Genomic DNA, 22,419 nt, shown 5'->3' on the forward strand with positions numbered 1-22,419 from the left:
AAGACAGTGAAAATGTATGAATTGTATTTTAATGGGAGGAATGGACAAGATACAGCATCAAGAAGCCTTTCACATGTTAAAAATGCCATATTGTTGCTTCATGCTGTGAACATCAAAAATCCTATTCACCCTGTGGACAACGTTAAAGATGCAACACAGATATTCAATGTAAATACTTCGCCAGTGCTATTGTTTTATAGACAAAAACAGAAATTGCTGGAAAAACTCAGCAGGTCTGGCAGCATCTGTGGAGAGACATCAAAGTTAACGTTTCGGGTCGAGTTGACCCTTCTTCAGAACCCGTAAATATTGATTTATGTCTTTAGATAAAATAGTACATAAGCACAATCTGTCAATTGCTTACTAATTCACTGCCAATAGGATAGGGTTATATTAAACCACTCGTGCCTCAATGATAGTCATCATCTCTCAGTCCTCTAAAATGTGTGAACAAACACCAGGGTTATTTAAAATATTGGGGGATGGTTGAGCAGCAGGTGAACGGCTAGAAGCATTGTTTACTGCAACCACAAGCCAGGCTTCCACACACAGTCTTTCCCAGATTTGTTCAATTCGTAATTTTACAGTAATCCATCCTTTAGTCAAGTGTGGAAAGAAGTTTTCTTTTTCTAAAAATAAGATCGCAACTATCTCAAGATCGACCCTTTTATTTCGGTGATTGAATTGGTACATCAGGGAGTTGAATGATTACTTTTTTCCCTCTTTCATTGCCTACTATTTGATAAAATATGAGAGAATTCTCATTAAAACCTCGGTGTTGTGAAACATAGACCAGAAAGTAATCCCTGTTGAGACATCTGACGCGCGCCTCGGGTAAACATAAATAAGAGATGACTGCCCCTTTTTAATTCGAATTGAGAATGTTCATTAAAGTGCTGCATCATTAGTTAATAACCTGCTCAGGGGAACATCGCCGTTTCAGCGAATAGAGCCCGCCTTCTGAACACAGCGCTGCATCTCATGATTTCTGGGTCAAAGTTCGCCGATCCTTTGGGTATTTCCTGCCACATGCGACGTCAAATTAACCCTTCGACAATTTTTTGTTCTTCTGCCACATATATTTGTGCCCGTACAGCAACATCCTGTCTACAAGGAAGGGCTAATGCACTGTGAAATGAACCTGCTGCTCCAATTTGATCCTGCCAACATTTTTGTTTTGAAAGCGAAGAACGTGAAGCCAGAATTGTTAGGGTGTTTGGTTAAATCACACTGGAAATGTGTGAACATATGTCTGAGTAATTTTGTGTAAACTAAAATCTGCCTTTACAATGTGCACGTGTTACTTTTCAATTGTCTGTGGATATGCAGAACTTTTTGGAGTGGTATAATTCTCTTTAAATGGAACGCGGAAAATTTACAATATTGAAAGAAGTGACTCACAGGAAAGTCAGTAATAATGCTCATCAATAAGCACTTCAAAACTCCGGTTTGTCATTTTCTTTTTGAACGGACATTTATTCCAGCAAAGTTTCACATTATACTTCATAAGGAGCAGAACACGTTGATCAAGCCATCCCATCTCTTTGTGAGAAGACCCATAAGGTATAAAAATTAGAATGGGGCGAATTAGAATGTAACGACCGAAACCTGGTTAAGGTTCACTGACAGCACTGTTTGCAGTTCAGCATTACATTTTATAATACACGTGTCAAAGCCCGAGAAAATGCCAGAGCATATTCCAAGGCTGTAGGCAGAATTGAGATGCTGTCACTATCAGGAAAAGATTTGACTGGAAGTTGCTATTGAGGTAGTCCGGTGAAGGTTCACCAGATGATTCCCGGGTTGTAGGACTGACATTTGAGGAAAGAGTGGATCAACGGGGCTTGTACTCACTGGGATTTAGAAGAATGAAGGGGATCTCATAGAAACACATAAAATCCTGATGGGATTGGACAGGCTAGGTGCAGGAAGAATGTTCCCAATGTTGGGGAATTCCAGAACTAGGGGTCACTCAGAACTAGGGGTCACAGACTAAGAATAAGGGGTAAGTCATTTAGGACTAAGATGAGGAAGAATTTCTTCACTCAGAGAGTTGTGAACCTGTGGAATTCTCCCACAGAAAGCTGTTGGGGGCTTTATCTTAGCTTTTTCAAGAGGGAGCAGGATGTGTTCCTGGCAGCTGAAGGGATCAAGGGATATGGAGAGAAAGTGGGAATGGGGTACTGAAATTGCACTATCAGATGTGATCAAAATGAATCGTGGTGCAGGCTCAAAGGGCCGAATGGCCTACACCTGAATTTATTTTCCATGTTTCTATGTAAATCTGTTAGGCTTCTCTAAAAAAATGAGAGAGATGACAGGATAGATTTGGAGAAATATTTAGACCTATAGAACATGAACATGATAGCTTAAATATGAGCTAACTTCAAACCAATCAATTAAAGAATTTGAGGAGATTCTTAATATAGAGAAGGTTAAGACAGAACTACCTGCCACTTAGACGTTTCAATATTTAAAAACAAACCCGATGGATAAAGGAGGGAGGGGAAATTGAAGGATATGGCAGGATCGGAAAAGATTACAGGAACGAGCAAGGAGATGAATAGATTAAAAATAGTGACTCTGCTTTGTTGAACCAAGTAGCGTGTTCTTGTGCTATAGAATTTATGCTATTCTTTGCAGATCCATTTTTACAATCCATCATGAACACTGTGGCAACTAAGAGTGACGCATCCTTCACTGAAGTTTATTTTTCAATTGTGGAGCATGATATGACAAGATGTGACAGGATGTTTGACACCACATTTAGGTCAGTTGGCAATTTTCCAGTACACAAAGTCAAGACAAGTTTTGTGACTGGCACTAAATTCGGTCTTCAGAGTTGGAACAGTGCACAGACTGTACATAAATACTCCTAACATATTGTTCTCAGCATCACAATGAACCATTCTGTTTGGCAAAATGTTCTTGCTAACATCTACAATGCAGAGTAAATAACTACTACTCTAACAGAATAAATGTTGTGAATTTTGTCTAAGGTTACTGCCAAATTGTAGGTTTTCCTTTTAGGCTAGGCTAAGGTAAAGTAAAAAATATCATTCACAGTGTGAAAAATTGATTAGCAGACAGGAAACAAAGTGTAAGAATAAATGAAAATTAGTAGGAACTGCTAATGCTGGAATCTGGGATAACAAGGCGTAGAGCTGGATGAACACAGCAGGCCAGGCAGCATCAGAGGAGCAAGAAAGCTGATGTTTTGGGTCTGGACCCTAAATGAGTCAGGTTCTGAATGGGCAGTGGAATACTGCAGGGATCAGTGCTACGGCTCCAGCTTTTCACAATATATGTTAATAATTTTGATCAAGGAACTAAATGTGATATTTCAAAATTAGCAGGTAGCACATAGCTGCAAAGGGTGAGCTGTGAGGAGAATGCAGAGATGTTGCAGTGTGATTCAGATTGGCTGTGTTGATAAATGTATGGCAGATGCAGTAAAATGTGGATGAAAATGTAGTTATTCACTTCGGTAGTAAAAATAGGAAGGCAGTTTATTATTGGAATGGTTGTAAATTGAGGTTGTTCTCTAAAGCCTGTGTGTCCATGTGCACCAGTGTGCTGAACATAAGTGTGCAGGTGCCATAGGCAGTAAAGAAGGAAAACTGTATGCTGGTCTTCATAGCGAGGGGAGTAGGAATGTTTTTTTTGCAAAAGTACAGGGCAGTGGTGACGCCATACCTGGAGTATTGAGTGAATTTTTGCTCTTATTATCTGAGGAAGAATATTCTTGCTATGGAGAGAGTGCAACAAAGGTTTATCAAATTGATTCCTGAGATTGGGGTACTGACATATAAGGAGAAGTTTGACAAGGTCCAGCGTGGCAGTCTAGACATGAAGGTTAGGTCACATGGGATCAAAGAGAGCTAGCTGATTGGATTCAAAACTGGCTGGATGGTAGGAAGCAGAGGGTGATGGTTGCAGGATATTTCTCGGACTGGAGGCGTGTGACAAATGGTGTGCCACAGGGGCTGATGCTGGGGCCTTTGTTATTTGTTATTTACATAAATGACCTGGATGTGAATGTTCAAGGTGTGATTACTAAGTTTGCAGATGATACAAAATTAGGAGGTATCGTTGAAAGCAAGGAAAGTTATCAAAAATTACAGAGGGATCTTGATCAGATGGGGAAGTGAGCTGAGGATTGGCAAATTCAGTTCATTACAGGTAAGTGTGAGGTGTTGTGCTTTGGAAAGTCAAACCAAAGTAGGACTTGTAGAGTAAATGGTAAGGTCCTGAGGAGTAAACATTGTTTCAGAGATAGTAGGAACTGCAGATATTGGAGAATCTGAGATAACATGGTGTAGAGCTGGATGAACACAGCAGACCAAGGAGCAGGAATGCTGACATTTTGGGGCTAGACCATTCTTCTAGGCCCGAAATGTCAGCTTTCCTGCTCCTCTGATGCTGCTTGGCCTGCTGTGTTCATCCAGCTCTACACATTGTTACCTCAGGTCCTGAGGAGTGTTATGGAACAGAGGGAGCTAAGAGTACAAGTACACAGTTCATTGAAAGTGATGTCACAGGTAGGCAGGGTGGAGAAGAAGGCATTGGCATGCTGGCCTTCATCAGTCAAGGCACTGAGTGTAGGAGTTGGGACATTATGTCACAATTGTCTAAGTCATTGGTGAGGCGGCACTTGGAATATAGTGTACAGTTTTGGTCACCTTGTTATAGGAAAGACATAGTTAAACTGGAAAATGTGCAAAGAATATTTACGAGGATGTTGCCAGGACCAGTAAGCCTGAGCTATAGGGAGAGGTTGGCCAGGATAGGACTTTATTCCTTGGACCATAGGAGATTAAGGGGGTGATCTTATTGAGGTGTATAAAATCATGAGGGGCATGGATAGGGTGAATGCATATAGTCTTTTTTTCCAGGAATGGGGAAATGAAAACTAGAGAGCAGAGGTTAAAAGTGAGACGAGAAAGATTTAGGAGGGACCTGAGGAGTAACTTCTTCATGCAGAGAGTAGTGCGTATATGGAATGGGCTGCCAGAGAAAGTGGTTGAGCCAGGTACAAAGTAATATTTAAAAAACATTTGGATAGGTACATGGACGGGAAGGGTTGAAAGGGATATGGGCCAAATGCAGGCAGTTGAAACTAGCTGAGTGGGCACCATGGTAACATGGACCAGTTTGGGCTGAAGGGCCTGTTTCCATGCTGTATTACTCTATGACTCTAAATTGAGTCGGTTAGGATTGTTTTCACTGTAGTTTAGGAAAATGGCAGAAGTAGGAATCTCATAGAAACATATAAAATTGTAGCAGGACTAGATAGAATAGCTGCAGGAAGAACATTCCCGATGGTCCAGAACTAGGGATCATGTGTTAAGGTTAAGGGGTAAATCTTTTAGGACCAAAATGAGGAGAAATTTCTTCACACAAACAGGGGGAATCCAATGCAATTCACTACCACAGGAAGTGGTTGAGGCCAATACATTGTGTATTTTCAAGAAGGATGGAGATAAAGCTCTTGAGGTTAAAGGGATCAAAGGATATTGGGATGAGGATGTGGGGATAGGGGTGAGCACAATCAGGCTATTGAGCTGGATGCTCAGCAATGAATATATTGAATGGCAGAGAAGGTTCAAGGGGCCAAATGGCCCACTCCTGCCTCTATCTTCAATATTTTTTCTATGTGTGCATGTGCTAATTCAGCAGGTCCAGCAGCATATATGGAGAGATAAACAGGGCTAATGTTTTAAAACGAAGTATCACTTGACTTGTTAACTTTTTTTCTCTTCATGGATGCTGCCACACCTGTTGAGTTTCTCCAACAGTCTCTGTGTTGGTTTGTAACATTTTTGGTACATGATTTGAATCCCGCTGCAGCAGATGGTCAATGTGAACTCAGTAAATATCTGCAATGAAAAGGATAATGGCTCGTTGGCAATTATGGTGCCACTGTAATTGTTACAAAACTCATCCGGTTATAATGTCCTTTAGACAAGGAAATCTGCCACCCTTAGCTGGTCTAGGCTGCCTGTGATTCCAAATCCACAATGATGTGATTGAATTTTAACTATGGTCTGGGCAATAGGGATGTGCAATAAATTGTAGCTTAGCTGGTGAGGCCCATTTTCTCAATAATATGTTAATTTTTGTCTTCCTTTATAAAGCAATTCAATATATTTATCAGTCCTGGAACTGAAAGAAGTTACCTATTTAGCTAAATGGATATAGGTATATTGTATCTATATATGTATTCAACAATCCCTCTGAGACTCATAAACTTACACCTGTTGAAACTTCTAACAAAGCCTTACTCACTGCAAACAAGTAGCTTATAGAATAAGCGTTCTAGCTGAAAACTGCTTATTTGGAAATAATAATAAGTTTGACATTTTTAATACAGAGCGAGATTGTTGAAAATGTTCAGAAAGCTTACTGAAAATCGTGACCATAAAATCATCATTTCAAACCAGGAATTCAATACATTTGTGTATTGATATGAGACTGTGAATTCCTTCACCAAAAATCTAGTTCTGACATTACATTTTAATTGACTAAACACCATAGAAATATGTAAATCCCTACACTTCAATAGGTTGCACACAGTAGGAACTCAGTACTTCACACCCAATGTGCTTTAGAAGACAGAACAGTACTGCAAGAGCCACTGGTCCTTCGGCCTACCATCTCTGCGCTAGTAAGGAATAAACTGCCAAAAGAAATGTGCAGAGTCCTATCTTCATTTGCCTTTATTATTGCTGTAAAAATCAATTACAACCTTTGGAAGCGTCTTATTACATTTTGTTAAGTAATATTTAGCTAGGGTAATTTGTTGTTCTTCTCAAGATTTGCAAAATGATTTTAAGCCTCATGGCGTATGTGTTTGCGTTGCTGCCTGTTACAAAAAGACCATTTTGCCGTAAAACATTCCATTTGTTTTTGAAATAACACAGGAAACGACTACTGCAACTCTCCAAAATATCGCCCGGTGTGAAATCCAAGATATCTATTCCATATTTCAGATTTTTCGCCCTTCTGTACTAATACCTCACTACCATCACAACTGTACTGTTTAGAATTCTAGTGATAAAATGAGTAAGATTTTCGGGACTTTAATTGTATTTACTTTTCTGCATGCTGATTTACTGACCCAAATATAAATTCTCCAAGCTCTGTCCATAATTAATCTATTTCACTGCTGGTAGTCAAATCTCGCAAAAAGTCTGTTCAAATGCAATGTGCATTGACAAAGGCTAAAGAAAGGGCCAAAAAAATGATATATCTCACAGTCAATATTTTAATGGTGACATTTTCTATACGTCTTCAGTGGGTTGAGATCATAAATAAGACCTTTGTAAACTTAAAAACGCTCAGTTCAGTGAATGATGCAAAACTTTTTCACATGGTTCTTGTTAGTAAGGAAATCAAGGGTTATAGGGAAAGGGCAAGAAAGTGGGATGACTAATATTGAATCTGTCATGATCCCATTAAATGATGGAGCAGGCTGGAGGGGCCAAACAGCCTACGTCTGTTCCTATTTCTTCTGGCTTTACGTATATTAGATTCTATGCATAAAACCATTTTGTGCCAATGCAGCCATCAAGTGGGAAGCAAAGAAACTGCTTTCTATGGGATTATAATTTCTCAGAATATTCAGTGTAAAATATCTGGTTTGCATTTACAAGTGACAGATATTCCCACAAACAGTTGAGCTACTGGAATACTAAGTCATAGCAAAATGAATTTTGGTGTGGCGAGTTTCAGACTTCCCTCAGTCCCTGAGCCGGAAAACATGATCCTGTACTGCGCCTTCCTGGAGAAATTTAGTCACATGACATGTAATGCGAATGTAAAGCCTGGTATACACTGTAAGACAGGAAATGACCGCTGAAACTCCAAAAGGTTGCTCTGCTTTTAAGAAAACTAAGTTGGGGCAGTAGCATGCATGATCTTTTTGAATGGTGGAGCAGGTTGGAAGGGCTGAATGGCCTACTCCAGCTCTTAATTTGTATGTTGGTGTGTTTACTTTATCCCTCTGTTCAATCAACCTTCTACTAATTCAAAGAGATCACTACTCCGTCAACTTTTTTCATAAATACTGGGATCAGAATGTGGCAAATTAGAATGTTGCGCTCAGAACAAGTCCAGATTTCATATGCACAAAGCAGTCCTTGCTATCATTGCCAATGCAGATACAGTATAATCAATGTTGATCACCCTTCTTATTGTTTAAAGGTCTTATAGCTTGTTATTTTAGGCAGAATTAAACATTGGCTTCGATTTTATTGATAGTGTATAATGAATTTTAAGGCCTAACATTCACTTAAGGCAAACCTAAATTTCCACTAACTAAGGTCCAGTGTTGCAGGGGACGAACACACTCGCTAGAAGATACCGACCAGTTTACATTTAGTTAAATGTATTGTATTTAGGCACAGTTGTACAACACGATTAACTTGTTTGATCTTTGCAACTCCCTGTTGCTACATTTTTCTGCTCCATTCTGTTGTGACAGATTGTGAACATTCTAATAATGCGTAATGAACATTACACATTATATTACATACATATTTAATCTCCACGCTTTGTACATTCTGACTTTGAAACTTGAGAATAATATGAGTGTTACAGTAAGTGTCATTTTTCAGCTCCTTGTACTACTTGTCATTCAGAGGGTTTGAATTCACCTCATTCTAAATCAAAAATGAAAGAAGGAAATGCAAAACTTAACTATATATAGTTCCCTAAATACAAAGCTTTTACATTAGTGCTATCATTGACTGTGTTAGTTCTGTAAATAAACTAAGCATCAGTAAGCATGTCGAGTGCCAACGTGCACTTTCTCTAAGCAATGGTTTGCACATTGGGCAACACTGGACCTTCCACTCAGTCACTCAGATTTCTAAGAATTTCCAAAGAATCCTGTGATATCTAACCTGAGGATATCAGGCCTGGTCCAGTAGGACGGTGGGGAGGGGAGGAGAGTAAAGATGAATGGGAAGAAGGAGGAGGTGAGGGGGATGAAGAATAGGACGAGGAGAAGACACCATTGGATGTAGGTACAGAAGTAGGCCATTTGGCCCATGGAGTCAGCCATTTGATGAGGTAATGTCTGATCTGATTATCCTCAATTCCAATGTTCTTGCCTTATGCTCATTATCATTGATCCCTTTAGTAATTAGAAATATGTCTCTCACAGTCTTGAATAAGCTTAACAAACCAGTATCTACAGCACTCTTTGGTAAAGAATTCCACAGGTTCACTGTCTCTGAGAGAAATAATTTCTCCTCATCTTTATTTTAAACGGCCAATCTCTTACCCTGAGATTATGCCCTCTGGTCCTAAACTCTGCCACAGATGGAAACAAATCATCAGCATCTGTCCTGTGAAGCTCCCTAATAATCTTAAGTGTTTCAGTAAAGCCTCTCATCCTTTTAAACTCCAATGAATAAAAGTCCAATTTGCTCCTTAGATAATTCCCCAATACTCGTAACCAACCTAATGAACCTTATCTTGACTTCCTCCAGTGCCAGTTAACGTTTCCTAAGATAAGGAATAATATTCCTTAGCTTACCTGGACTTCCCACGTAGATGTGACAGTCAAGATGGTACAACAATGCCTCTTCTTCTTTGGCATGTCCATAAGTACCCTCACCAACATCTACGGATGCACCATAGAAAGCATACCATCTGGGTGCGTAATGGCCTGGTACGGCAACTGGTCTGCCTCGGACCATAAGAAACCATGGAAGGTGGTGTGCACAGCCCAGGCCATCATGGAAGCCAAGCTTCCATCCATGGACTCGATTTACACAGCTCGCTACTGCGAAAAGGCTGCCAACATCACCAAAGACCCATCGGACTCTGGTAACGATCTCCTACAACCTCTTCCATCAGGCCAAATTTACAGGAGACTGAACACACGCACAAGCAGCTTTTTCCCCGGCATTATTAGACGAATGAATGGACTCTCCAGCCTCAAATAACACTGATCTTGCTAGTGTTGATCTCGAATAGTGCATGCCCCATGCAATGTAACCTGAATGTCTCTGAGTCTTTTTAATCTGTACATCCTTTGCTGACGATTATCTTCCCGTACTGCTCGTAAAAAAAGCTTTTCACTGTATTTTGCTACGCGTGACAATAAATAAATCAATCAATCTATCCAAGCATGGTCAGATTAGAGTCTTGAATACTTTTGTATTCCATTCACTTTGAAATTTGAACTTTCCCTTTGCCTTCCCTATTACTTGCAAGACATACATGCTACAATTTTGTGATTCATGTATAAAGACCACCAAATCCCACAGACCTGCAGCTTTCAGCAATCTTTCCCATTCTTCAGACTGAGATGAGGCAAGTTTATTTACTCAAAAGGTTGTGAATCTATGGAGTTCTCTACCACAGATGACTGTGGAAGGCAAGATACTAAATATATTCAAGAAAGAGTAAGATGCCTTTGTTATTTTAAAGATATTTTAATGGGGTAAAAGTGGGAACATAGCTTCGAGAAAGAACATAAACTATATCATATTGAATGGCAGAACAGACTCAACAGGCCAAATAGCCTAATTCTGCTCCAAGTTTTAATTGAAATAATATTCAGTTCTTCTACTTTTTCTTCCAAAGTGCATAACTCCATATTTTCCTACATTATTTTCCATCTACCAAGTTTTTGCCAAGTATTTTAATCTGTCTACATTCCTCCGTACTGTCATTGTTGTCATCCTTACCTTTGGCTTCCTGCATATATTGTCACATACAAACATGGAGATAATACATTGTCTCCCGTCATTCAAGTCATTAATATATTTGTGGCCCCAGCACCAAACCCTGTGGCACTCCACAACTTACAGGTTGCCGTCCCAAAAATGCCCCCTTTAGCCCAACTGTATATTCTATTAGTTAGCCAACACTCTCACCATGCTAATACCCCTCCATACCTGATGGGTTCTTATTAAGTCGTTTTATGTGTGATACTTTAGAGGAAGGTGGAAGAGGAAGGGGAAGAGGGGAGAGGAGATGAGGGAAAGGAGGGAGGATGGATAGATGGATGGAGGGGAGGAGTAAGAAGGGGACCAGAGGAAATAGGGCCAGATGGGTGGAGGGAATGGTTGACAGGAGAAAAACGTGGCTGGGAAGATGAGGGATAAGGGGAGAACTGCAGGGTTAGAGAGAGGGAGGGGAAGAGGGAGAGGAATTGGAAAGACAGAGAGTGGGCAGGTGATACAAGGGTGAGAAAGAGTGGGTTGAAAGAAAATAAGGATGAGGGGGAAAGGGAGAGGTGCGGTATGAAGGGTTTAGGGATAGGCCATGGTGGAAGAAATGGAAGGGTGGGGAGGAGGAGTCAGGGTGGGATGGAGGGTAGGGAAGAAGAGGAAGAATAGGGATGGAGGGGAAGAGGGTTTGTAGTGGAAGGGGTTGAGGAGAGGAAGAAGAAAGTAGTGGGGAAGAGGGATAAAAGAAGTGCAGAAAGAGTAGCGTGAGGAGGAAGAAGGGAAAAAGGCAAAGGGAGAGGGTAGGCAAATGAATTTTTAAGTGAGGTAAAGAGAGAAGTGGGGAGGATGTAAGGAGAAGAAATTTGTAGAAAGAAGAATAAGTTAGAGGGAAAGGAAAGAACTGAGAATGAAGAAGGAAGCATGTGCTAGGTTCAAACAGGGTTGGGAGGAAATGGGGAGAAAAGTAGTGGGGTAGAGTGCAGTGGAGTGGGAAGAGGTAAGAGTAGAGTAGTTGTAATGGGGCAGAGGTGGCAGAATGGAGAGTTGGGTGGATGTGGGACTGTGAGGTGTGGCAATGCGGTAGGAATTAGGGAGAGAATGAGAGATGGGATATGGGACAATCGAACTGAAACGGGGCAGGAGTGGCAATGGCAGTGGATTGCAGAAGGTGGTGTTTGGGAAAGGGGCAGGTAGGTAAAAGGTGGCAGAGGGGTTGGAAATAGAATTGCTGAGAAGGGTGGGGGACAAGATGTGGGGAAGGAACAATGCTTGAGGGGATGATCTGGATGCTGCGCGTATATAGCATGGATTTGGGGGCAGTGGAAGGGGAGTCAGGATGGGGTTACAGTCGAAGTGGATCAATGGGGAGGGATAACGTGGGGACATGGCAGAGGTTGAGGATGGTATGGGACATTGGCAAATGAGTGGAAAGGTGAGGAGGGATGGGCATATGGGGAGGGGTGTGGGTCAGGATGGAGGGGCAACAACAAATTGCGATGGGGCAGTGCAGTGTCAATAGATTGTGAGGTGGGGCAGTGGGAAGTGAGGTCAGGACTGACAAATGGGCATGAGGTGATATTGGAGAGTTAGAATGGCATTGGAGAGTCTGGCTGGGATAGCAGGGCAGGTCTGAGGTTGGGGAAGGGGTAAGGAGGAGTGCAGGATGGAGTAGGAGTTATTGTGGGCATTGGGCAGTGGGGATGGGTTGAGATGGGAGGTCAATGCATTTGGAACAATGTAGTATAGGGAGGTGGGTATGGTATTTTGGGGATGATATGGAGTCAGGCTAAGTATGGGGCAGTGGAAAAATGGTGACGGAAAACTGGGACAATAACAAGGAGTCAATGGATAAGGGGTGAGGAAACAATGGGTGAAGGCTCGAGGCATCTGGATGGGGGTAAGGCAGTGGTGAGGTATTGTGGGTCAGTCAGGGCAGATGATTTGGAGAGAGGGTGAGTGGTGAAAGAGTGGTGAGTCAGTGGGTTTTGCTGGGAGGAGTGAGGTTCAGATTTTGGAAGAGGCAGTGGTAGGGTGTTAGATTGGTCTGGATCAGTGGTGTAGGGTGAAGTGGGTAAGGGACAGTGGGAAGTCAGCATGGGGCAGGGGTGTTATGTGGAAGGCGCCAACATCAATCTTAGGGTGAGGAGAGGCCAAACATTGAAAGAGAGAGGGTCATCAGGGTGAGACTGTGGGGGAAGGGCTGGGCAGAGGGGAAAGCTCAATTTAGGAGGGACTGGGCAGAGAGTAGGGTCAGTGGAGGTGCTGGGTAGAGGAAGAGGAGGAGTGGGAGAGGGGCAAGGTTAAGGGGAGTGGCAGTGGCAAAGGGCTAGACAAAAAGGTGGGACAAATGTGCATGGGTAGAGAGCAGGGGCAGCGGTGCAGGGAAAGAGTATTGGGGAGGTACAGGGCAAAGGCTGACAGTGGTGGAGGGGTATGGGCTTTAGGAGAGTGGAAGTGTGGGAGGGGCATTTAGGGAGGGTCACTAGAGATGGGGCATTAGGACTGGGGCTATGGAGTGGTGGGGGAGTGGCAGTGGAGGATGGTCAGTGGGGAGGTAGAGGGGCACCAGGGATAGGGCATGGGGGAGGGGCAGTAGTGGGTGAGTGGAGCATAACGGGTGATGCTGTGGCGGATGGTCAATATTGGAGGAGAGGGGCACCAGGTGCAGTGATGATGGGGCGTGGCAGTAGGGAAGGGGCAGAGGTGGTGGTTTGGGGTGGGCCATAAGAGACGGCGCTGTGGTGGAGGAGGGGCATTGGGGGAGAGGTTGTGAGGGGGTGGGGCCGGGAGGCTGCTTTGGCTTTGGCTTCGGCGCCGCCGCAACAGCAGGAGGCGACGGATGGAGCAGGGAGCTTCAGGGCGATAGCTCCCTCTCCGATACCCCCCATCCCCACCCCTCCCAGCAAAAGGCGGCGGCAGGCAGTGAGGTGGCAAAAAGTGACCGCCTCCTTTCCCCACCTCTCCAATCCCGGGTCTATCATCAGCTTCTCACCAACCGTGGGTAAAAAAAAACACAATAATAAGAGGGGGCGGAATGGCGGCAAATATGTACAGGGTCGGAGGTAGGTGCCTGCTGGTGTTTGTTTATTGATTCAATTCGGCGGCCGGGGGCGGGGATGATCAGTTCGTACATCGATCAGAGGATCGCCGGCTTTACTTATTAATTCCAGTTGCTCTGTAAATTGTAGATTTAAAGTAATCACACCTTTCCTTAGGGGGGGGGAAATATAACTGGGAAAGTTCATCCTCAGGACTCAGTTGGGTCGAAGATTTCTTCCTCCCTCCCGGAATAAAACCACTCTTTTAATATTTTTAAAAGTTGTTTGAAGTGGTTGTGTGACTTTTCATTCACACCAGCTTTGTCTAACGCGATGGGCAGAGAAAGTCAGTCACTCTGATCAAACACATTTCTTGTCAGAGGAAAATGGCGAAGTGACATTTACCCTCATTGCTAGGCCTGTACCTTATAAACCCGGGGTGCACGGCCACCGCTCTTCGTCTTTCCCTCTAGTGCGAGAACAAAAGCCCTTCCTTCCTAAATAATCAACCCCTTTACTCCAGAACTAGTGCGAATAAAGCTGTAAACCCAAAAGCGAAAACACGTTTAATTTAAGATGAAAAATGTCATCTTTTTGGATGTACAATTCTTTTCGCGTAAATAGCATGGCTGCAGCATCCCCGGGCAGATAATCTGCGTTAGCTGGCACCAGTTTCTGTTAACCTGAAAGATGCCGGCCTTCTTTCCCTCCTGGGGAGACTTTGAGGCACCGCTTTATTTAACAGCTCTTGTGATGAGAAGAATAATGTAACTTAGGAGAGAAACAACCGGTTCCCAAGCACATGGGGTGATGGCTAAAAAACAATTTCAGTGTAGCAAATGTTATTTTTATCAATGCTTTTGTTGCATTAATAGTGGTTGAATTTGCAAGATGGTGTTCAGTTTCAAGTAGAATGCTTATAAATGTTTTTGCCACTTTTATCTCCCATGAAGCCACTGATGTTGGGAGTGTGGTACCATCAGTGTGGTTTACATATTCTTAATCAACCTGTTCAGAGGTGTTATTACACACCTGGGGCATGTGTCATATTAGTACTGTTTACCTCACTCACGTTAATGCAGTTTCTATCTAAGTTTGATAGGATCATTTAAACAGCAGTAGGCCATTCATCCCCTCAAGCTTTTTTTTCCCATTTGGAATATGATTGTTCTGAACATCAAATCCATGAATCTGTCTTTTCCTTGTGTCCCGTAACTGAGAGCTCATTCTTGAAAATTTCATTGGACTGATTATCTCTGCCTTTTGGATTAGGGAGTCCCATATTTTTCATGCATTTGTTTTCAATCAAGCTCTCCTGAACAACCAAGCTTTTATTTTAAAGCTATTTCCACTACCAGAGTCAATTGTTTTTCTCTTCCTTTCACATTTTGAACATCCTGATCAAACTATAGCTCAATACACAATAGAATACAAGCCAATTTGTGATAACAAAGTGTGGAGCTGGATGAACACAGCAGGCCAGGCAGCATTTTAGGAGCACAAAAGCTGACATTTTGGGCCTAAACGTCAGCTTTTGTGCTCCTAAGATGCTGCTTGGCCTGCTGTGTTCATCCAGCTCTACACTTTGTTATCTTGGATTCTCCAGCCTCTGCAGTTCCGATTATCTCTGAAATAAGCCAATTTGTCCTCAGTTTTACACTTTGAATGCCAGCACCATTGCTGCTGATGCACAACCTTAAAATATGGCTCCTTGTATGAGTTATGGATTGTGATAAGTTAAAATATCACAATTGACTGATTTTATTAACATGCGCAATACTGAGGTGAGTTTGATTTAATGCGGAGGCTGTCAGAATCAAGTAGTTCCTCGGATGTATCTTTGTTTGAGGTCAATGGCTCAGGAAGAGGAACTCTGAGAATGGTAACTCTTCTTGGCTTGGCACTGCTGGGGCTATTTGTGGTGTGGGCTCTGACTAACAGAACTAAGATCAGAAAGTAGTCTTTAACTTTTGGGGAATTTAAAGGAAACACTGTTCTTTGGAATGCTGCTATAACTTTACTAGATTTTACTTTTTTTTGTTTCAGATTATGTTTACTTTGAAAACTCTTCCAGTAATCCTTACTTAATAAGAAGAATAGAAGAGCTCAATAAGGTATTTTAAATGCATGCGTAAGTTTTTTTTGAAGGTAATGCAATCTATATTTTCTCCTGTTTCATATTTTTCTAAATTCTGTTTATTTTTTGGGTCATAGGATACTAGTAACAGAAGATATGAGACCTGTTACTGAGTTTTTGCTTGTTGTGATAATTTCAGAGGTCACAGAATGTGTGAGAATGTTCTGGACATGATACTGTCTTTTTTGTTTTGTAACTTTCTTTCTGGAGTGGCTAGATGTCTATCATATAAGCTTTGGCTTAAGCACTCTTCCCTTTGTGGGATGTCATGAGCTCTGATGCCATTTCAGAAACATGAGGACATAATTAGAATGTAGTTTCCAGTGCAGTGAATACCGTCTTTCCCATGAAATGTCAAACTGAGGTCCTGTCTGTCCTCTCGGGTTAGAAGGAAAAGTGAGAAGTTCTCACTGATGTTTCTTTAAAAAAAATCCAATTGCTTTCTCTAATGTGAAAATTATTACAGACACCACTATGCATAGGAAGAGATTTGCCATGTTGTATGTTTTTACTTTTTTTTTCTTTCAATTTGTTATGACCCTTAACCTCCTTGGTTAATCATGGTTAGTTTATCACCTTTCCAGAGTCGTCCTTCCTCACTGCGATATGTTTTGCTGAGAGTCATGGATATTCTTCAATGTCTGTCATTATTCAGCAGCCATCTTTTCTGTTCAAAAAAAAAGTGTAGAGCTGGATGAATACAGCAGGCCAAGCAGCATCAGAGGAGCAGGAAGGCAGATGTTTTGAGTCTAGACGCTTCTTCAGAAATTCTGAAGAAGGGTCTAGGCCTGAAATGTCAGCCTTCCTGCTCCTCTGATGCTGCGCGGCCTGCTGTGTTCATCCACCTCTATACCTTGTTATCTCATATTCTCCAGCATCTGCTGTTGCTACTGTTTCTGAAACAATCTTTTCTGTTAAACTCCTTTCCTAGCCCAGTCCAGTCAAATTGGCCTTCACTGCAATATAATTCTTTTAAAGTTTAGAACAGTTATTTTTGACCCAAGTTTCTTACACTCAAACTTGTTGCAAAATTTTGCCATGTTATGATTGCTGTTGTCTAGGAGATCACTTTGAAATAATTTATTAAACCTGCCTCATTACTCTTATTGGACCCGAAATTCCTGGTTGTGGGCATAACACGTTGTTCTAGGAAAGTGTCTTGAAGGAGAAGAGAAGCCTGAGAAGAGAATTAATTGAGGTGTATAAAATGATGAGGAGACTGGATAATGGATAGGAAAAGCTTGTATTCTTTAGCAAACTGTCAATAACCGGGAAGCATATGGTTGAAAGTAACTGGTCAGAGGTTTAGAGAGGAGAAGAGGTGCAAATCTTTTCAGCTGCAGGGTGACTTGCTGCTTGAAAGGATAGTATTTGAAGAAGCCATCATCTCGTTTATAAAATGTTGGGATATGCATCTGTTTCAACCAGAAAGGTCTTTTTCAGTCAAAGCAAATGTGATGAACTAAATGACATCCCTTCAGTTCCATAAATGTTTGTTTCTTCCATGGTGATGCTCAATCCTGGCACTTCATCAACTTTTTTGACAGTATATTGCATCTGTTGTATCATTGCTCATCTCATGCCCAGTTATGGATGAGCCTCACTTTCCTACTGATAGTTGTTAGAAACACCAAAGTTCACTGCTTACGGATTTCATCCCAAGCTCCAGAACTTCACCACTGGCTCCTGTTACTGTCCTAGCCTGAACCAGATTTTTTACAATCTTTTTAAACAATGTGAGTTTCAATCTGGCCTTCTGCTGTATGAATTCTCCTTCAGCGAGAATACCCAGTCATTTCCTTTGACTTTCAACAGCAGTTCCATCATTGACTTCCCCACCATGAATGTTGATTACTGCCGACCATTAAACTTACTGAGACAGATTCACATATCACCTGACTGAATTTTGCAGCAGGAAGTTTGCTTTTTTTAGCTTCCTGGTGTCTGCCCACTTGCCTAGATGAGTGCGGGTTAAGTAACACTGAAATTGATTCTATACAGGACCAAACCTGCTTGATGGCACTCGCTCTGCTACTTTAAAGATTTACTTTCTTTTATCAGCAATGCACAATAGCAAATGTGTATATATATATGAGGAAACTGGATAATGGATAGGAAAAGCTTGTATTCTTTCGCAAACTGTCGATAACTGGGAAGCATATAGTTGAAAGTAACTGGTCAGAGGTTTAGAGAGGTGTAAATGTGTACAAATGCATTGCAGCAATTTAAGGTTCATTTATAGCACTTTCCAACCCTGCAACCTCAAACACCGCCTCTGCAAATTCTCTTTCAAGTCACATGCTATTCTATCTTTGAAAATATTTCCATTCTACGAAAAGTAAGAAGTCTTCTTTTTAAGAAAGGACATAATTGCATTAGAGACAATACAGGGAAGATTCACTGGACTTCCTAGAATGAGGAGGTTTACTGATGAGGAAAAATTGAATAGATTCTGTATGCTTTTGAGTTTAGAAGGATGTGAAGTGATTATATTGAGATGTATAAGATCCTGAGGGGACTTGACCGGGTGGATACTGGGAAGATTTTCCCTTTTTGTGCTGACTTGAATTAGGGGATAGAGTTTAAAAATAAGGAGTTTCTTATTTAAGGTAGAGATGAGTGTCACATGTCTGAAACTTTCATCCTCAGACATTCTCTATAGATCCCTTTGTGCATCACCATTCTTTTTCCCCACTTTTGAGGCAGCCATGTATGCTCAGTGTCCTGTCAATCTCTTCTTAAATTCCATTTTATTTTAGTACTGTATACTCCATACATAGCTCCTTAAGACATTTTTCTGTTAAAGATGCGGTGCAAGTACAAGCTAGATCAGGTTTTTAGTGGTGTGGGAATAAATGGCTCATAACTGTCTGTAGGACTTCTGACGGTACTGCAACCATGTTGTGCATTTCCTTGAAGAGCTTACTATCTACTTAATTTACCAACTAGCACAAACTATAAGATGGAATATAAAGGTTCGAATTGATCTTACGCTACTTGGCGAGTGAAAGTTGTGTTTGTAATGTGGAGGTTATGTAATTGGTGAACAGTTAGAAAGGATGGGCTAATCAGGAGCATCCTGAACGAATTTGTAAAAGATAATTTTAAACATGAAATAGGAGCTGAATGTCAAATTAGGAATAGGGGACAAGATAGAGGGGAACCAAGAGCTGAGATGGTCTCCAATTTCTGAAAAGGCATTCGTAAAGCTGTGCCTGCTCTTGAGCTTGGGTTTCAACTTTACTTTGCCTGCTCCCCTTATCCCCTCATTCTTTGGGACACAAATATCTGTCTTATCTCATCCTTTAATATTATTCCCAGAGAATAATCACATAAGACATCCACAACCCTCTGCTTCAGAATTCCAAAGATTCACAGTTCTTTGAATAAAGGAATTTCTCATCTCTGCCGCAAATTATCAGCCCCGTTATCCTAAATCTGACAGTCTTTGGAAACAATCTCAACATCTACTCTTTCAAGCACTTCCTAATCTTGAGTGTTTCAATTAATTCATCTCTTGTTCTTCCAAACACCAGAAAAGAGAAACCCAGTTTACTCAACCCCTCATCATAAGACAGCCATCTCAGACAACCATCTCAACTCAGAGACCAGTTCTAATGAACCTTCAATTTTATCAAAGGCAACACTGTGTTATATCCTTCCTTTAAATATGGTCCCCAAAATTGTGTATTATATTTCAGTTGTCGTCTCACCAAAATTGTTACAAATCTTAAGGCCTATATATTCATGTACTCCAGTCCCTTGTAATAAACACAGACTACTGCTTTTCTAATTGGTGTAATTACATGCCAACTTGTTTTCTTGTGCGAGTACATTTGAGCCTCTGTCAACATTTACAAATCTTGCCCTTTTTAAAAAGCATTTGGCTTTTCTTTCTTGAAGTGAGTTAGCGTCAATGTTCTATTCTATCTGCCATCTTATTGCCACTCGGTTAACTTGTCTGTATTTCTTTGTATCCTCTTTTTGTGTCTGCCTTACAGATTGTAATTCCACTTAACTTTGTATTGTTATCAAACTGAGAGACGGTGAAAAATGTGTCCTCGTCCAAGTCATGAATATAGTTCGTAAATAGCTCAGGATCCAGCAGTGACCCTTGTCACTATACTAGTCCAATTCTGGCAGTGTGGAAATACCCAATGTGTTTCAACTTTCTGTTTCCTTGCCATGAACTAATCTTCTATCCGTGCTAATGCGTCAAACCCCAACTCCGTGAGCCTTGAGAAGTCTGGGGAGACTTGAGCTGTTGGTTCCCCTTGCCTATTCCAATTTTGACAAACAACATGTCCCTTTTTATATAATACCATTCACTTGTTCTAATCATACTATTCTTTTTTAAAGTGCATTTTTAAGACCTTTTGTCAACAATAGATTTCAGCATTTTCTGGATGATTTGACATCAGGCCAAGTGGCCTCTATCTCCGTTTCTTTCTCTTGTTTCCTGAAAGGTAATGTTATATTTGCTTATTTCTAATTTGTTGGACTTCCAAAATCTTAAGAAATTTTGCAAAGTCATAACTATTGCACCCACTATTTCTGTCATTGTTTCTTTTAGAGCCCTAAAATGTAGGCCATAAGATCCTGGAGGTTTTTGTTTTAGTTTATTGATTTTTGACAATATCCTACGATATTGACTTAATTCCCATTCTCATATCGACCTCTATCTTGTCTTCTACTGTAAAGACATGAAACATTTGTTCAATGTCCCTTCCGATTCCTCATTCTCCATAATAATTTCGCCTGTCTCTGACAATAGAATTAAAGTTTACTTCACTGTTCTATTCCATTTTATATACTTATAAAACTATTTCTTTTGATTTTTTTTTATATTCTTGATTAGCTTACTTTGTTTTTTTTATCAATTCTTTGGTGGCCCTCTGCTGTTTTTAAATTTTTCAAATTTTAATATTTTCTCTGCAACGTAATAGCTTGTACTTTTAATCTAATATTTTCTTTATTCTTATTAGAAAACACAAATAGACTACTCCTTAAGAGTTAACAAAGTGGAGCTGAATGAATACAGCAGGCCAAGCAGCAGCTCAGGAGCACAAGAGCTGATGTTTTGGGCCTAGACCCTTCATCAGAGAGGGGGATGGGGAGAGGGAACTGGAATAAATAGGGCGAGAGGGGGAGGCGGACCGAAGATGGAGAGAAAACAAGATAGGTAGAGGGGACGGTATAGGTAGGGAGGGGATAGGTCAGTCCAGGGAAGATGGACAGGTCAAGGAGGCGGGATGAGATTAGTAGGTAGGAAATGGAGGTGCGGCTTGAGGTGGGAGGAAGGGATGTGTGACTCCTCTTAAGAGTTTTTGTCTTTCAATGCATTGTATTTTTGTTGAACACTTTCGATTGTTTCTTTAACCGCTTTCCACTTTGTTTGTTTACAGCCGCACCTTTTGGTCTGTTCAGTTTGCCCATATATCTTGGCCAGCTCTCCTGTCATACCTATATAATTAGCATTGTTTCATATTAGGATTTTTGTTTGTGATGGCAGATGACATTTTCAGATGTAATGTTGAATTCAGTTGTATTCCTCAGTGGATCATTTACTATGACATCACCAATTAACTCCTGGCACTTTACAAAGTATCAGAGTTTAATTAGCTTTATCCTCAGCTGGTTCCTTAAAGTAATGCTCCAGGAAACTCACTAAGACATTCTAAAAACTTCTCTTCTAGACCACCTTTTACAATTTGATGGTCCCAGTCTTTATGAACTTAAAGTTTGTCTACTACATTGTCTTTGCCTTTCTTATAGCTTTGAATTTTTTTAAAATGTTATATTGAACAGTATAATGACTAGTAATGGGCCTATAGACTGCCTACAGTTTTCTGACACTTCTGATCCCAATCTCTATCCATACTGATTCCACTTGTAAATTTTCTGAGCCAAGATCTTTTCTCAGTTGTGACCATGTGTCATTCTTTAATATCAGAGGTACACATCCGCCTTTTCCAATTTTTTTTGAGGAACTGAGTGAATAAGCTTTAAGCCAAAAGTGATGAACCTGATGTTGTATATACAGTCTTATATTGGTGATGTGTTGCCAAATTGCAAACCAGTGTTATTTAAATAGTTTTCCCCCTTTTGTGTATAGTTGGAGTGAAATTCCTGGTTTCTGACTTAATTTGAGGTAGATATTCATTAATCGTATGGTTATATATGATATCTGTATGATATTTATTAATATAATCTTACATGTAATATCTTGGGATATTTATTAATCTTATTCATTAATCAACAGATAGCTTAGCATGGCAACAAGTTGGGGTCTGCATGTGTGAGCAACCTCAGAATTAAGGGCTCAGAGAAACAGGGAAGAATGAACGTGACAATTGGTATTGAATTATCGGTGCGGTATCATTCAAAACCTGCAACTTTACCCTGACAACACAGCACACTCTTTGCTCCGGCCATGGCCCAAGACCCAACATGTAATTTTTAAGAAAGTTGGCTTTCTTAAGAAAAGGAAGGTTAATGAAGAAGGTTGGCTCAGGAAGGCTGAGCAATAATGAGCGGTATTACACACATATACACA

At 41.0% G+C, this 22,419-nt stretch overlaps 1 protein-coding gene and 1 long non-coding RNA gene across 8 annotated transcripts in view; one reads left to right on the top strand and one right to left on the bottom strand.

Annotated features, from left to right (window-relative positions):
* Positions 1-1,058, bottom strand: part of LOC132210013 (uncharacterized) — a 35,077-nt gene extending 34,019 nt beyond the window's left edge. Inside the window, exon 1 of the long non-coding RNA XR_009446164.1 lies at positions 917-1,058. This is a non-coding gene — a long non-coding RNA (uncharacterized LOC132210013). The remainder of the gene's footprint in view (positions 1-916) is intronic.
* mta3 (metastasis associated 1 family, member 3) overlaps positions 1-22,419 on the top strand; it is a 236,151-nt gene that overhangs the window by 21,114 nt on the left and 192,618 nt on the right. For 6 of the 7 annotated variants that reach the window (XM_048535930.2, XM_048535931.2, XM_048535932.2 and 3 more), the window contains exons 1-2: positions 13,504-13,750; positions 15,773-15,840. In XM_048535930.2, the coding sequence (XP_048391887.1) occupies positions 13,723-13,750; positions 15,773-15,840 (96 nt within the window). In that variant the 5' untranslated portion in view covers positions 13,504-13,722. Of the gene's footprint in view, positions 1-13,503; positions 13,751-15,772; positions 15,841-22,419 lie in introns of those variants that run through there. The other variant, XM_048535934.2, reaches the window with a different exon arrangement.

This window comes from Stegostoma tigrinum, chromosome 9 (assembly GCF_030684315.1).
Source record: "Stegostoma tigrinum isolate sSteTig4 chromosome 9, sSteTig4.hap1, whole genome shotgun sequence".
Taxonomy (NCBI): domain Eukaryota; kingdom Metazoa; phylum Chordata; class Chondrichthyes; order Orectolobiformes; family Stegostomatidae; genus Stegostoma; species Stegostoma tigrinum.